Genomic DNA, 16391 nt, shown 5'->3' with positions numbered 1-16391 from the left:
AATGCTTGCACCAAGCACTAAAAAATCAGGTGCTGCAGAAGACATATAAACTGTAAAGAAATAAATATATGCAGCGTCAGTCGCATGACAAACCAGAACAAGGGCTTCAAAAGATAATACCATATACCATATATCATAACCCTGGCAAATCAGCTCTGTAAGCTCAAAATGTACATGTCTAATTTACGAGGATTACACTCAGGCAGGCAAATCAGCAACAGTTTACAACAGCTTAATACATATTTGACATGATATATCTACATGGTCGATAGTAACTGTTGGATTTCCAACTAAATCTGTAAAGCTTATCAGGTCGAAGCCCTTGGTTGCTTGCATCCATGCTCTGGTATTAAATGTTCGGAGGCAGCTCTCTTTGGTCTCAACTGCAACAAGAACGGTAAAAGGATATGAAGAGAGTTAAATACATGACGAGAAAAAAATAAGAAATCAACACTGACCTTCTCTTCAGCACGCTGAGATATATTTCTTAAAAGAATATTTTTTGCTTCAGTTGTAATTACTGCCAAAAAGAGTTTTAACGAATCAGTTTCTAACTGAAATTGTTAGATAGCAATGCAAGGTTAAGTTCTTACAGCAAAAGTTCTTCAAGAAACACATACAACATTGAAGATGACAGCACTAAGTAGTCAAATTGAACCCAAAAATTGATCACATTAATTTGTTAAAATTTGAAGAGGAATTTCTTTAGCTTCCCAAGCAAACATCACCTCTGTGTTATAAATCCAAAATTGTAGTGACTTCATAATTTCAATGAGGTGAGAAAAGAGAGATTCATCTGGATGTAGCACACAACAAAACACTCACATTTTAGATCAACAAATACATGTCCAAGCTGAACAAAGGATAAAATCAAACCTAGCCACTTAGGTAGATAATATTTAGACATTGAAACATAAATCACTAAAATAGAAAACCACATATAATGTCAATACTTAGTAGCATCAAACCAAAAGTTACCATATCATACTGCAGGCATGATTCAAACACCATGAAAACTACCGTCTTTAGCCATCAGGAAAACAAACTTGGAAACATTTTGGTGATACAAAGATCTCATTATTACCTTGATCAGGTGGTGGAAGAGTTCGGCTATGAGTAGGACAATAGGTGGCAGGAGTCATTTTCTACCAAAGAAAAAATAATAATATGTAAAAATAATAATATGTGAGATAATGTTCACATTTCTTGACAGATGATTAACATGAGATTGACAGCATTCAGTGAACATCTATGCTCTTAATGATTTATAACAAGAAAATATCACAAGAGGCCCAAACCCAAAAATTTAAATATTAGTCTGTTGTAAATTATGCAGTTCTTCACTCAAATTTTGAGGGTGCTACTATGAACCGCATGAGAAAAGCATTGCAACCTGCATTCTGAACCAGGAAGTAAATAGCTGTAGTATACAACTTAACCAAGCATGACTAGAAGGTTCCGGCTGCTACAAGCAATTACATAGCAAGCAAACATCTCCACATCTCAAAAACTGATTCATTAAAGGTCCCAATAGATGGACCAGGTTCCTCTCTGCAATAACTGCTAAGTAATCACTTTAGGATTAATTGTTTTGGCTCCTTATTGCACTATCACTACAAGGTGCATTACAACATTGATTCTGCTTTATTTCAGGTGTAGTTCACTTATCTAGAGATTTTCTTGTGGAATATCTTTAAGCCAACTTTACTGTAAACTCAATTTAAAAAAAAGATATATGAGTCTTTGAATTAAAATGTGCATTTTGCGAAATCACACTTGAATATGGAAGGCATGCTTTCAAATTATTTTAAAAGGAAAAGTTGTGCACAATCCAGCATATGAACTATAGTAGTCTAACCATGCCAGCAGAAAGAAGGTGCAGAGCTTATGGTAAATTTATCAATCTATTTGTATTATCTAAATACAACGTTACAAGCTACTGAAAGAGTAAGATATGGAATCTCTAGCAGATCATGTATTCTGTGGCAAACATTATAATTCTCCAAAAACATCTACTGTATTTTCTATTTTGTTAGTTTTATCACTCCAAAACAAGGACCAAAACAGAAGACAAAGTATGAACTAGTTTGACAGAGAATAAAAGGAGAACAATTGGAAGGTTGAAGAACAATATGCAGAAGATTAAGAAAAAGGAGAGTCAGTGGCATGGGTAAATATCTCCATAATTGACTCAATTTTAACCCTTTCATTGTTCCCAAACCATTAATCCTCTCCAAATTCGCACCCATACGTATAAACAATCAAAATTCGAAATGGTAGCAATTAATCCAGTACTTCACAATTGTCAAAATTAGGAGAAAGAAGTGAATTGATTTGTCAATCTCCCCAGCAATCTCCCCAGTGTCTTTCTTTTATGTTGTCGAAATTCAATCTTTCCAACAATAAATTTTCACAATAAACTCCGATTTCTAGTTCATGTTGTTACCCTCCACAAGCAAATTCCTGAAAAAGATGTCTACCCTCTTGTCAATACTTAATATAACATATGCAATATATACTGCACCATTTCTTCCATCAGAAAATTCACTCAGTGAAGCACTCAGAACAATCACACAGGACCATTACTGTAACTATGTTACATTCTACCAGAACCCATCATCCCAAACTGAAAAAGCACCAAAATTTAAACACTAGGAAATCAAACTGACTTGGATTAATAAGGAAAACGAAAATCAAATGCAGGCAGAAGTATAACGCTAATGAGCTAGTAAAAAAACAACGCTGAAAACCCATAATTAAGCGCAAACATATATGAGCAACACCCATAAACGAATCTAAAACCTTATAGATTGAGAAAATGTACAGCTACTCCAGAGTTACATCATGCAATCGTTTTCAACAAACTACTTGGCGATCATTACAGAAAAAAATGAGAGCTATTGTAATTCAAGATTAAGAGAGTTCAATAAGCAAAATAAGAAGATTGGATGAGATTTAGTACGTACAGATGGGTTGGAAGGATCAGAAGGTCGAAGTTGGCTGAAGTTGTGAGCGTCAAAGGAGGGCCAGTCACCGAGCATAGACCCCATTGCAAATGTGATGGTTTCTGCGCCCTAATCTCTCAAGCCACCACAGCGCACACAGACACAGCAAGAGAGAAAGCGCACAATGCCACGCACGATTCTAGAATCAACTTACATTTACATATTATTACATTACGGTCATGTTATGCTTCATTTTATTATGATAATCCACGTTTGTTCCTTCTCCTTCCAGGCCCGTTTCTGTCCAATCCCTAGGGCTGGACTCGAGCCGAGCCAGCTCGAACTCGAGCTCAGTTCGGTCGAGCCCGAAACGAGCCGGGCTTCACCGAGTTTGAGCTATTTGTCAGACTTTTTAATTAAAATTTTTGATACAAAACGACGTTGTTTTGATCAATATATATTAAAAACGATGTCGTTTTGATAACGAAAAACAAGCTGAGCTGAATTCGAGCCCGAAAAGAGCCAGCCTTAGCCGAACTCGAGCCACTCATATATGAACCGAACCGAGCTCGAGTTCGACTCAGCTCGAATCCAACCCTACCTATCCCAATGACCGTAAAAATTTTACTCTTTAGGGAGTTTGATACATGGAATTTTTTACACTTAAAATTAGAAGAAACTCTTAAAGATAGATTTTTTTATTCCTAAAATTAGAAGAGGATCTTAAAAATATATTACTTTGAAAATTATTAAATATAAATTATTATTATTATATTTGATAAAAATTAATAATTAGATATATAAAAATAATTATTGTATTAATTAAGAGATAATAAAAGATCTAGTATATTATTTTATTTAAAATATATTTATGTATAATTATTTTAAAATATTTTTTTATGTTATTTATTATATTAATTAAAAATAAGATAATTTTTATCGTAAAAAAATTAATAAATAAATATATAGTTATAATAAAATTAAGATTAACTTATTAATCTTTTAATACATAAGGTAGAGGTGGTAATTAGATTATTTCTTATATTACTTGTCATATCACCATTGGTAATAAAACATTATTAAAATTTTTTATTACTTACAAATCAAAAAAATAATATAAGTAATAAAAGATAAATTATCAGAATACTTTTTAATACCTTCTAACCAAATGTACCCTTATTTGTAAGTGTCAAACGAAAGTTTAAGACTTTAAGTTACGAATTAGGTGGGTTTCATGAATGAATGAAGTTCGAATCAATTTAAATATTGGAGTTTGAATAAGTTCATATTAAATGTACAATTAAATTTTTTTAAACTGAGTCTGAATTCAAACTGAATGATATGTTTGTTTGAAGCCGATCTTTTAACTATTTTGATTTTAAAATTTTGTTAACATATATTAATATTAAATGCCATCAACCCACAGTGTCTTTAAATTTGAATTGTGTAGAGTCAGAAAAAAAATTAGGTCAAATTTAGTTTAAATTTGAAATGATAATCTCACAAGATTATATTCAATGATGTTAAGGAAAAGAAGGATAGCCATCAAAACAGAAATTATCAAAAACAAAAAATGATCAGAGAAGAATAACTCTATTGCAAAGATGTTGCTAAACCCCAAAATTCAAACCAAGTTTACAAAAGTTTTAAGGCCAAAGGACTTATTTCCACCCAAAGTATGATGTTTTCTCAAGTTTTCTCTATTAATTTTAAAAATCTCATTTATCCACTCATAGATGGTTAAGTCTATTAGTTTTAAAGGAAAAATCGTTATTTTATATTTAATATTAAAAATAAAATAAAATTTGATTTTTTTTTTAAACCTTAAAAACTAATAATTTTTTTTTTCAACTCAAGTTTTTAAAAACAAATTTCCCCCCCAAGGGTTTTCAAACTTTCAGTTCAATTTCCCAATGATGAAGAGTTTCTTCGATGATCTTCAGGTAATATCTTTCTCTCTAATATGTCTTTTTTTTTACAGTCATCCTTTTGATTCAGTGCAACATCATTTTTGTCAGAGAACAAAGATTAATCATCTTTGTCGACAAAGATGATGTTGCATCCAATCAAAATGACGACTATCGGAAGGAGGAGACCCTAGGTGATGTATTTCACTTCCAAAAAGTCCTTTGGCCAAGTTTTAACTCAAAGTGAGTCAGGCCTATAGCGTCGCCTGAATCCACTATAAGGGGTCGTTTGGTTATGAGTTTTAAAGATTACCTTGGTAATCTATCTTTTATTCCCTTGTTTGATTTGTCAGTAATAAAATATTACAATGATCTTCTATTACCTATGTTGACGTGATAAATAATATAGGTGGTAATCTGATTACCACATTCACCTTAGGTATTTAAAGATTACCAATGTAATCGTGATTTTATTATAATTATATTAGTATTTATTAATTTTTTGAGACAAAAATTAATTTATTTTTAATTAATATGGCAAAAATATTTAAAAATAATTATATTCAAGGACATTTAAGTAAAATAATTTACTAGTAATTTTTTATCACCTTTAACCAAATACAATAATTATTTATACCTATCAAATTTTATCAAACATAGTAATTACTTATACCCAATAATTTTTTAAGTAATCTATCTTTAAGATAATTTTTTATTTTGATAATAAAATATTACCCAAACTAAATGCCCCCAAAAGATTGGCACTTGGCACTTGACACTTGCCTACTGTTTGCGCTAGGTGATGTATTTCACTTCCAAAAAGAAAAACCCATGATAAGAAGTAATAACAACCGTCAGATTACTAGATTTATTTTCTAACGAACGACACAGTTGTAGCCGACAGAATCGCAACCGTCAAATAAATGCATCCCCACAAACGCAAAACCCTTGGAAGACATCTTATAATTCCTTTCTCCATCTTAGGTTTTTCTAATTCTCTTTCTCGAACTCTGCTCAACTCCTCAACTTCAAGCGCAAGAGAACGGCTCTGGATTGTCGGCCGAGCACGAAAAAGTAAGATCAAAGCATGGCCGCTCCAGAAGCCCCTCTCTGCTATGTCGGTATTGCTCGCCAATCTGCTGCGTTCCGTCTCATGAAACAAATGGTATTCTCTCTCACAACATCTGTCTGTTTAGCTTTTTTTAAAATTTATTTTGTTTCGATCTCGTGATGTTTGTGTGTAGGGATGGGAAGAAGGAGAGGGGCTGGGGAAAGACAAGCAAGGGATCAAAGGACATATTAGAGTGAAAAACAAACAGGACACTGCTGGTTTGTTTATTTTTTATTTTCGAAGTTTTAGATTTTCATTGTTATGTTGGTTTAAATTTATGCTCTGTTTGGCTGTTGAGAATAAGGAGAAATTTATTGTTAGTTGGAATGGTAGATACTCTAAGTAACAGTGATTGAGTGGAAGAACTAATTTAGGAGTAGATTCGAGCTGAGCTGGCTCTTGTTGAAAACTGAATTTGGCTCGTTTGCCCCTCTGGCAATGCTGTTCACCCTGCTGTCGGCACTATTTATCCTTCTGGAGACACTGTACACTAGCTCAAGCTCAACCTGAGCATTATAGATTCAAGCTACGCTTGATCTGGCCTTTGTTCAGTCTTGGCTTGGCTCGAATGCACCCTAGAACTATATTATCCTTAAAACGGACTCAGTAGTATTATATTTGATGTAATTATTATTTTTATTTTTTCTGATAGGTGTTGGCCTAGACAAGCCAAATCCATGGGCATTTGATACGGCTCAATTTGATAGTATACTTAAAAAATTGAAAGTGGTATGTTTTATGCTTCTTATTGATTTCTTTCAGTAGTGAGCTATGGTATGTTCAAGTTATGACATTATTCTTGTTTGTTTGTTTGTTTGTTTGGCAGCAAACATCACAAACTAATACTGAAGGTATGTATAATGAATAAAAATACTTTTCTGCTTAGTATTATAAATAATGTAATATAATGTTATTTTCTTTTTATCTAGCAGTTGAGGAGGAGGAAGCTCAAGTAGAAACCGAGACTAATGTTCCTAATGATGCCGAGGATCAAGTTGTTAAGGCTACAAGAGCACGAGGAAGGTTGGTGCCATTGTATTACAACCAAAAGTGTAATATATTTTTAAGTGCCCGTTGCAAATACACACACACACACATGTATTTATATACCAGAAATTTTATTCGTTTATTCTTTTAGATATAAGAAGAGAGAGCGAGGGAAGCTTGTCCATGGATATTCTTCAAAGGATCTTGAAGGAATTCTTGTAAGCTTTCCTCTACTTACTACCTTTGCTGTTTTCTGCTGTCACATTCTATCTGGGTACTGTTCCCAATTATATAATCTGTGTGCCATGGAAGTTTTCTATATGTAAATACTGTATCACTTACAAACAATTAGTTGCTGAATGTTGATTTTGGTCACTGCTTATTTACTCTGGGAAGCTGTAATATAGGTCAAAAAGGTTGAGGAGCAGCCACAGATTGATCCCATTTCAGATGATGTGTTGGAATCTATAGAGGGATCTGATAATCAAGATTTTTGTACTGAAGGTAATCTACATTTTGATAGATATAAGTAAAGCTTCTAATGTGTGTTTTAAAACATATAAATATCAGATTTTAAGGAAGGTTGCATGGTCGGTATATCCATTCTGATTGGAAACATGTAACATACTCAGAAGCCTATAGTAAGTAGTATTGTTATTCTAGGAATATTGTTATTTTGCATGTTATACAATAGGCTTCTTTAATCCAACAGGCTTCATATAGTAATAACAATATTCCTATAGTAAGTAGTATTGTTATCCAACAGGCTTTATATAGTAAGTATTATTTTACACTATATCAGATTGTTTAGAAACTTCAGAAGCCTGTTGGATATCTGTATTAATATGGTTATTCAAGGAAAGTGAAATAGGAGTTTCTTGCCATTAAATGTTTACAGATGTGTCTGGTCTATCGTTTTTCCTTGGTAATTCAAGTAATGCTATATCTTGTCTTGGCTTGTGTACTTTTTCATTTTTCCACTGTAAATGCACTATATTAAAGAAGGTGCCATTAAATTTGTTAACTCAATATGTTTGTGTGAAAGCCTTTTGTTTTAATTCCTTGGAAATTATCATCTGGCTATTTTTTTAATGATTGATTAAATTATTACTCTATACTGAAAATTTGATATTCGTAAAGGATGAGATAGACCTTGTATTATTTTGTTCATTATTTGGAGCATCTGAGCATCGGCTTTATCAATTGATGTTTTCTTGAATAACCTTAGCTAATTCTAACAGGAAACAAAATTGAAGAATTATCACCAGACTGGTGGGGCTTTAAGTATGGGTTTGTATCTGGAGGTTTTCTTGGGGCAAGCTCTACTAGAAGGAAATCCCTTAAAACGGGAGATGCTCAAAAGAGTAATGAAAGGACTTCATTTTGTGAAGATGACCAGGAGAATCTCTACAAACTTGTTCAAGTACTTTTTCTTACTAATTTCGCATCTTACAATTTTTTAATATGTGCTCCTTTAAGACAGTGCATTTGCAATGAAGATTTAGCTATTTGCTATTTTTGGACGGTAGATAGAGTGTTGAATTTTATATAATTGTTTTTCTTCTATCAATGTTTTTGAAAATGAGGCAAATAAATGATACTTGATAATGCTTAATTCTCTTGTGGTTTGACATTGTTTGTCAACTAGAAAGTAGAAACTATGTTAGTTGATGTTTAAAGAATTTTAATCCTAACTAAGTCATTGATGCACCTCTATTTTATGGCATTTATAGGACAAATCCACCACTGGTAAGCAAGGACTGGGCATTAAGGACCGGCCAAAGAAAATAGCTGGTGTTCGCTTTCAGGGGAAAAAAACATCCTTTGACAATAGTGATGATGAGGAGTCTGCTGAGGAACCATCCACTGATTTTGGTTCAACAGCAAAACGAAAACGTGATGACTTATCAGAAATGGAAAAGATTGATGAAACCAAAATGAAGTTGAAAAAGTTGTGTAAAAAGCTTCTTCAACAGGTGTGTAACTGGCCATTGCAGGCTTTACACTTTACATTATTAGTTGTCTCTAATTTATTTCTTGTTTTAGGCACCTGGAGAGTCATTAAAGCTGAGAGAGCTTAAAGTTCTTATTGATGAACATTCCACATCATTCTTATCCAGCTTCTCATCAAAGAGAGATGCTCTTGCTTACATTAGACAAAAGGTATGAATGTCTAGTGACTATGAAGCAACATATACAACTTTCTGGCATTGGAGAATGGAATATTTTTACTTTCTGTTCCCAGTTAGGGATTAAATCATTCTTTCCTGTCACTAAGGGATCCCTTTGATATTTATATTTAATAAATAGACTGCCTGAATTCAATTTATCCCGCTTTTTATTAAAATGCGGGGAGGTAGGAATGGAATGAGAGCCCTACTTGTCTTAGAGCTAGTTTGGCTAAGTGTACAGGACAGTGCTATGAAGCCAAGCCATTCTGAACCACATAGAAGGAACGATTTTTTTACCAGTTCTACTTAAAGATAATGAAAATCTTTAGAAAAAGAGAAGTGTGATTGATCCCTCTGCCTCATATCTAATGTGGATTCTTATTTTCCTTATTGAGCCATAAGAATTTTTCCCAATAATTCATATTCAGGTCAATACTTTATTTGTCTTTTGTTACATTATGAAGTTGTTTATGACATATTTTGGTTCTGGCTGCAGTTAGATGGTAGTTCGAAGTTCTCTGTGGAGGGAAAGCGAGTTAGTCTCATTTCAAGGAGAGGCTAAAAAGTTTTGATAGATTTCTGACTTCGGAGATCCTGTAAACGGTCTGTAAATTGCTGCTGAGATGGATTAGCGGTGCTTCTATATGTTATTATGCAATTATTGGTTTTGTTATGGTAACTTGCCGGTAACTTCTATTTTGTATTTTTAAATTTATTTCTCATTTTATTTTTTGATCAAACATTTCAGTAGTGCCAATGGTTGTATTAGATTTGAATCATATAAAATGGTGGCTAAGATTTTGTCACCTAAGCGTAAGATTAATAGACAGTGAACTTTTACTGAGAAAATTACTCTAAATGACATTCTCTTGAATCAGTATTATATTATGTAAGCGATATAGAACTATGTCGTTTTGCTATAAATTGGAGTCAACATGATGTTGATCTGTTTTAAGTTTTAAGTAACGAGGCTTGCGTGGACTCAATCTCTGGTGTACAGTAACTACCAATGAGATGCCGTGTTAATGTTGTTCAAAATTTATTGAGCTTGACTTCTTATATGGAGAGAGTTTGCGCAGTTCTAAGTTTGAACTTGGTTTGGTCAAATTCATTTTTAATTATAGCAAGGTCTCGAATTATCCAAAAATGATCTTTAATCTCATCTGAGGGTAAATCCAAAATTCTCAAGTATTCAAGCGATCTAAAGTGAGATCTTAAGACAAAGCTGCCATTTTGCGTTTTGTCATTGTTTCAGGTCTTCTTATCCAATTGTCTGCGTTGCTTTTCGCGCTTCGTTTTCTTGTTCGGTGGAGTTAAGTAATGTAAAATTTCTCTCGCTGTATACTTGTTAGATGTAATTAGCTTGTACAATTTTCTTCGCTATGTACTTCTCCAAATAATCATATCCATGGAAGTATAGTGCTTCAATCTCTGCTCTCTGACCACTCTGAACCATCGATGCCAACTCTTCTTTGTAATTGTCCTGGCAAATACCATTAAGTGTGTGTTTTTTATTTTTAAAAAAATGAAATGGTCAGAGATAGCATTAGAGCTCCCTTTGCCTTAATGGAAAGCAAGGACCAAGAATCCAAGGAGTTGAAATTTGAAAACACGATAGATTAATTGATTGAGAGGCTGGAAATTTGACTTTTATGATATTAATAATGAACTTTTACCTGTAGTATCTGCGAGGACATCAAACTTCTCGCAATTTGCAGGTCCCGTTGCTTCAGTGGCACAAAAGATTGTTGAGGGATCAGCTGTAGATCATCTCCACGTAGTCCCAGCCACTTGACATTGCAAGCTAAATAGCGCGCAAAAAGTAATTTAGCACCAATCTCCTGGACGAGGTGAAAAATAATAGATGTTAGCTTATAAGCAGGCAAGCACCATATCTGTATGCCTCCAAACCCATCCCTATGCTTCCAAACTTGAAGGTGCATAGTATAGCCAATCCAGCTGGGTTCCTTAGAGATTACAGCATTTGTGCGTGAGTTCGCTGTGAACATATCAGTTGCACTGTACAAGGAATATAACTTGTCCATACCAGTCAACCAGTGCTAAAATTGGTAGGTCTGGGAAAGCTCGGGTCATTTTGTGAAGAATAAACCTGTAGGGAATCCAAAGAACAGCATGAGTGAATAATATAGGAGTTATTTGAAGATCTGAATTCTCTTTTTACCAGCAAGGTTCATCAAATTGTTGAGTTGACATACAATCGGCATAACATGTTCCAGGGTTACCTAGTGGCAATATCTGGGTATCCTTTGGCTGTGATAAGAATACTTGGAATTTTATCGAATACTCGATCCTCAGCCAGCCGATGGAATATTGCATGCTACACAACCCAAATGTACAAGAGGTGTTGTTTGATAATTAGAAAGTCGGAACCACTAGGAGGTGTTAATCAAGAACTTTGACAGATACATTACCTTTTCCACCAAAATGATGTACCTTGCATCTGTCTTCACAACCAACTTCTCTAACAAGTTCAGATCACCAGAAATAGCATAACCGGAAGATCCACAAGCTGAACAATCAACAACCTCATGGTTTGGTTCCTGGCACGTTTCAAACCATGAATAATCCAGTGCACTTCATCGAGATGAATCATTAAACAAAACTAGATTATGTAAGTGGATGAAGCAGGATATAGTTAATTATCTTATCTACTGATTTAACAAAAATTTCCAGTTAATAACCCTAAACCCCTCCTGCTGGAGTGGATCCTCATTCTGGACGACATTCAAAAGAAAAGCAATCTCAAGGCAGGATAAGAAATCAACTCTATCTATTGATGCGGGAAAGGCTGTTGGCTGTTGAGAAGGGGACATGTGATCAGTTTGTCTCACAGTGTGAAGGGGAAGGAACCGTTAAAATGATCTATCCACCTGCTCAATTATTCACATGTCGCTCTTTTGAAATACTTTAAAAGCTGTGCATTCAATCTCAGATCACAAGCTCTTAGAAACCGACTCTTTTATATATCAAATTAAAACATGTATATAAGACACAATGTAAAAATGCCATTAAACGAGAGAACAGAGAAAAGGATAATTTGCCTGAAGCAACAATCGGCCAGCAACAAGTCCTCTACTAGATGCCATGATTCCAAGACTGTATCGACTACACCGAAGCAATGCTACAACATCTGTACCAGAAAAGAATCTCATTCAGTTCAATTAATCATCGATAGTGCTAAGAATTAAAGGACAAAATTCACCTTGAATTGTCCTATTGACTTGCAACTGAGAAGTGAAATATTCTGGTGAATCACAAAGCAACTTATAAAAGAGTTCCCTCTGCGTGACTTGCTTTTCTTCAACCAGAATGTGAAAGCACATCTCCATCACCTTCCAAACTTCATGAGTAGAATAAACTAGACTTTAGCTGAACTCAATAATGTTGAAGATAAGGTAAATTATTAATGTTCAACTCATTAGTCTACCTCTAACGAAGGCTTTAGCCCCGTTGGCTTTCATAAAGGACCTCGTACAAAATGAACGAGATAGGAAAACCGAGGAAATATCGGTAAAAATCCCCTGACTTACGCGGCTGTTACTCAATCTTCTATTGATCTGTCCATTTCACCAATTTAGATTCTAAAAAGTAAGCAATTTCAGTAATGTAATTGTCTGTTTGGTTGCCGAGAAAATATGCCAGTACGCGCAAATATTAACTCGTTCTTTTAACATAAGAACAGAATTTGAATTTTCAACTTTAATCAAACATTTACTAATTCAATCCATATCGCCATAAAATTAAAATTGAAAGCATTGACAAACAAAGCTCAGATATGGCAATACCAGAGGGAGATCAGAGATTGAAGGATCAGGCGAGCTCAAAATCTTGAGAAAATTTAGTACTGAAACTTCGATTCTCGCTCGAACCTGTACCAAAACATTTCAATTCAATTCAAACGTAAAGAAAGACAAAAGAACAAGAGAAAATTACGAAAGTTACCTCTCTAGAAGTTAGGATATCAGCACAGCATTGTTGTTGATCCGTGAAAAACTTCATGGACGATCTGCTAAAATCTTCCATTTCTCGTTATCTTTGTTTTTTGAATTGGCGAAAATACAGACAGGCTGTGACTGTTGCTGGGAGATTGGCGCCAGAGCATCAAAGAATTTGAATATATATTAAGCGAATTTCTCACCCATTTTTAATATCTTATCCACGACGTCGTATCTGGCTTATGGGTAAAAATTTTAGGCTCTATTGTAGGGGCTTGGATTGGACATATATTTGCACATGAAATGCGAAAATTCTTGATCGGGTCGAATTAAATTTAATGTAAAGGTCAGTTCAGTTTAAATTTAAAATGATTAATTAAGTTTGGGTTTATACAAATCAGAAACAATAATCCCGAATAAAATATAGAAAAACATTAAAAAAGATAAATAATAATACCAAAGAATAAAAAAAATTATTAAAAAAAATTATCAACAAAATAAATTTTAGTGTCAATGTTTAGCTCAAACTTAATTAATTAAAATTGCTTTAGTTTTCGCTCGTTCTAAGGATAGATTTGATCTTAAACTCAATTTGAATTCAATCAAACGGGTACAAAATATTATTAAAGGAATGTTTAGAGGTGTAAAAAATATTATCGATAAAATAAACAGTATTATCATATAAACAAACAAATCAAATTTAAGCTAAACAATCAAACTGAAACTTTATCTCAATAATAAATTGTTCAAATTTAATCATTAATTCTATTTTAATTAACTCAAATCATATGTGTCCTTGACTCATTTAAACTAAACAATAAATCTAAGTAAAGTTCAGATTAGCTCGAATCCGCAACCCAGGACTAACACATATCATTTTGTTTTGTAAATTACAAGAAGTATACAATAAAATAATAATAATAATGGAAGATCAGTCTCCATCGTAGAAATTTTGAACGAAGAAAATCAAACAAAAGACTAAGGAAGTCGGTATATTGTATTTTAATATTTATTCTCACCGCGTGATTCATTCAGCCATCGAAACCGAATACATGAGCTTCACTTGAGATCCATAACTCGATTTTCAAACCTCGCCATAGCTGCCTAAACTCTACACTCCTTACATACGTAAATGCTGTCAAGCAAGCAGAGAGAATAAACAACAAAAATAAATAAATAAATAAATATATATATATATATATATATATTAATTAAGATCGACAAAATTTTATCCGTATAAATATTTTTAGATAAATATATAATAATGTTACTTTTATAAGTAAATTTACTTTTAATTCTAAAAATACTTTTTTTGATTTATTATGTGCTTTTCAGTAACTTACGTGTGCGTATCACAATGTATGAGTGTATACAACGTGTATAGGTGTTTATAGAATACATACAGTGAGTACAAAATACGTGAGTGTGTGCGTGTAGAGTGCATATGTACGTACATATAGGATACGTGGGTGCGTAAAAAATATAAATAAATAATATATATATATAATAATATAATATATATTTAAAAATTATTATTATTATTATTTATATATATTATATTAAATATTATAATACCCTCATCGCACCCACACACTCTGCACGCACTCATGCACCCTATACGTACCCTGCACGCATCTATACACCTTGTACTCACTCTATACACCCTACACATATCCACACACCATGTGCTCATTCTACGCACCCTGCACACACTCTATACTCACCTTACACACCTTGTATATACTCACGTATTATGTACACAACCATACATTGTGATACACATATGTAAGTTACTGAAAATCATATAATAAGTCGAAGAGGGTATTTTTGAAATTAAAAATAAATTTACTTATAAAAGTAAAATCGTTTTATGTTTACCTAAAAAAGTTTAAGCAAAAAAATTTTTACCGATTTTAATTAATATCCCGGATCCATATAACATCACCATGCATGCTATTGCTGCGTCACTACGTGGTCCAGAATACGCCACCCCTAGTTTTCCACGACGTTACGTTTCTTTCCTTTTCGTTGAATTATTTATAATTCACTCGGTCTTCTATTGCTCGATCCCAAGCGGGGCTGCGATGGAGCCAAGCCATTTGTGAGTTATCTGCAGCTCAGCTTGGCTGTTATCAAGCTGAGCTAATAACCAAGTTGAGCTCAAAAGGTTGGAGGATATATTCTAATTGAGTTTGAATAGATTTTTATTCAATTCTATCAATTTGTGAGTTTAAACAAGTTGTATAATATTAATAAATTTTTAAAAGTTTAAAATTTTATATTTATCTTTAAACTTATAAATATTGTTCTGTACTGTTACATTTTATATGACAAATTTTTGACCCCTAAACTTTTAAATTTTATATATACACTCTATCATCAAACTTTAAATACGTAAGATAATGAATAAATATAGAAATTAAATGATTTTATAGTTATTTCTCATATCGAGGTCAAATCGGCGATTTCTATCTTGATCAATTCGAGTACGAGCCAGCAACTCTCAAATTCATTGAATTTACACTTTGAGTTTCATACCTTGCATCTATCCTATTGAAACAAGTTGGAGGCGATAATATGCTAATCCAAGGAGCTCATGCATGCTCCTGTAAACAGAACCTGGAAGGAATATTACTCCCACACTGAGAAAGTTGCTAGCAGTGATTTGACTTTGATTATTGTTTTTATTATTTTCCGACGTTGAAATCTTCGGCCATTACACGGTTTTGTTTATTCTTTGAGTTATTTTTTATAATAATAATAATAATAATAATGATAAAATTATTGCTTTGAAAATAATGAAAATTAGAGAAAAAAAGTGTTCTCATAAAGCTTAAAAGAGCCGATAAATTTGAGGTGACAAAAAGGTAGAAATGGACGGGAGAGCATGAAAAAGAAGACCTCCTATGTATTTTTATTGGTTCGAGGAGAGGGGACTGGCAATTCCACACTCACTCGCAGCCAAATCAATAATAGAATTAATGGAGTCGTGACTTTCTAATTTTAAACTGAGTAATTCTATTTTTTTTTTCAATATTTAATTAAATATTCAAAATATATATTATTTTATTTTTAATTTAAAATTATTTAATTATAAATAATATCTGAATCTTTAAAATTAAATACATAGTATTATTTTTAATTTATAATAAAGTTTTTATCAATTAATAAACCTTAAAACAATTTAGACCTAGTTTAAATAAATGATAACTTAAATTCAGTTTGAATTTAAAAAAATTAATTTGAGGTGAATAAATTAAAATTAAAATTTAATTAAAAAATAATTTAGTTTTGTATCCATGCAAGCGAGTAGC

The 16391-nt window shown here is 32.9% G+C and overlaps 3 protein-coding genes across 4 annotated transcripts; 1 reads left to right on the top strand and 2 right to left on the bottom strand.

Annotated features, from left to right (window-relative positions):
- Positions 1-105: 105 nt before the first annotated feature.
- Positions 106-3172, bottom strand: LOC123211267 (DET1- and DDB1-associated protein 1-like). Its single transcript, XM_044629881.1, has 4 exons — positions 2967-3172; positions 1085-1145; positions 459-520; positions 106-383 (listed from the first exon to the last, which is right to left on the bottom strand). Exons 1-4 carry the CDS (start codon positions 3048-3050, stop codon positions 309-311), a joined length of 282 nt encoding a protein of 93 aa, XP_044485816.1. The 5' UTR covers positions 3051-3172; the 3' UTR covers positions 106-308.
- A 2664-nt stretch (positions 3173-5836) lies between these two features.
- LOC123212408 (G-patch domain-containing protein 1) lies at positions 5837-9970 on the top strand. 2 transcript variants are annotated; one of them, XM_044631530.1, is made up of 11 exons: positions 5837-6017; positions 6097-6181; positions 6616-6692; positions 6790-6814; positions 6893-6986; positions 7102-7168; positions 7358-7454; positions 8192-8373; positions 8684-8926; positions 8997-9113; positions 9618-9970. In XM_044631530.1, exons 1-11 carry the CDS (start codon positions 5940-5942, stop codon positions 9681-9683), a joined length of 1131 nt encoding a protein of 376 aa, XP_044487465.1. In that variant the 5' UTR covers positions 5837-5939; the 3' UTR covers positions 9684-9970. The 2 variants fall into 2 exon arrangements, with proteins under 2 accessions (XP_044487465.1, XP_044487466.1); XM_044631531.1 differs by having other exon boundaries at positions 5838-6017; positions 6896-6986.
- Positions 9971-10260: 290 nt separating this feature from the next.
- On the bottom strand, positions 10261-13209 carry LOC123212409 (meiotic recombination protein SPO11-2). Its single transcript, XM_044631532.1, has 11 exons — positions 13085-13209; positions 12928-13011; positions 12570-12699; positions 12345-12482; positions 12184-12272; positions 11554-11682; positions 11365-11459; positions 11169-11231; positions 11012-11088; positions 10798-10925; positions 10261-10604 (listed from the first exon to the last, which is right to left on the bottom strand). The coding sequence occupies exons 1-11, from the start codon at positions 13163-13165 to the stop codon at positions 10470-10472; spliced, it is 1149 nt and encodes a 382-aa protein (XP_044487467.1). The 5' UTR covers positions 13166-13209; the 3' UTR covers positions 10261-10469.
- Positions 13210-16391: the final 3182 nt, after the last annotated feature.

The sequence above is a fragment of the Mangifera indica genome, chromosome 3 (genome assembly GCF_011075055.1).
Source record: "Mangifera indica cultivar Alphonso chromosome 3, CATAS_Mindica_2.1, whole genome shotgun sequence".
NCBI classification, from domain to species: Eukaryota; Viridiplantae; Streptophyta; class Magnoliopsida; order Sapindales; family Anacardiaceae; genus Mangifera; species Mangifera indica.
The sequence above is the reverse complement of the archived record's forward strand: the minus strand, read 5'-3'. Positions and strand labels throughout refer to the sequence as shown.

What these genes read in the sequence shown, in the direction of transcription:
- LOC123211267 (XM_044629881.1), bottom strand. Translation starts at nt 3,050, where the DNA reads ATGGGGTCTATGCTCGGTGACTGGCCCTCCTTTGACGCTCACAACTTC. An exon ending in CTGATCCTTCCAACCCATCT is followed by an intron (nt 1,146 to 2,966) that starts GTACGTACTAAA and finishes TTTCTTTGGTAG; the next exon opens with AAAATGACTCCTGCCACCTA. An exon ending in CTCAGCGTGCTGAAGAGAAG is followed by an intron (nt 384 to 458) that starts GTCAGTGTTGAT and finishes TTCTTGTTGCAG; the next exon opens with TTGAGACCAAAGAGAGCTGC.
- LOC123212408 (XM_044631530.1), top strand. Translation starts at nt 5,940, where the DNA reads ATGGCCGCTCCAGAAGCCCCTCTCTGCTATGTCGGTATTGCTCGCCAA. An exon ending in ATCACAAACTAATACTGAAG is followed by an intron (nt 6,815 to 6,892) that starts GTATGTATAATG and finishes CTTTTTATCTAG; the next exon opens with CAGTTGAGGAGGAGGAAGCT. An exon ending in AGGATCTTGAAGGAATTCTT is followed by an intron (nt 7,169 to 7,357) that starts GTAAGCTTTCCT and finishes GCTGTAATATAG; the next exon opens with GTCAAAAAGGTTGAGGAGCA.
- LOC123212409 (XM_044631532.1), bottom strand. Translation starts at nt 13,165, where the DNA reads ATGGAAGATTTTAGCAGATCGTCCATGAAGTTTTTCACGGATCAACAA. An exon ending in ATTTTAGCACTGGTTGACTG is followed by an intron (nt 11,089 to 11,168) that starts GTATGGACAAGT and finishes GTAATCTCTAAG; the next exon opens with GAACCCAGCTGGATTGGCTA. An exon ending in TTTGGAGGCATACAGATATG is followed by an intron (nt 10,926 to 11,011) that starts GTGCTTGCCTGC and finishes CGCGCTATTTAG; the next exon opens with CTTGCAATGTCAAGTGGCTG.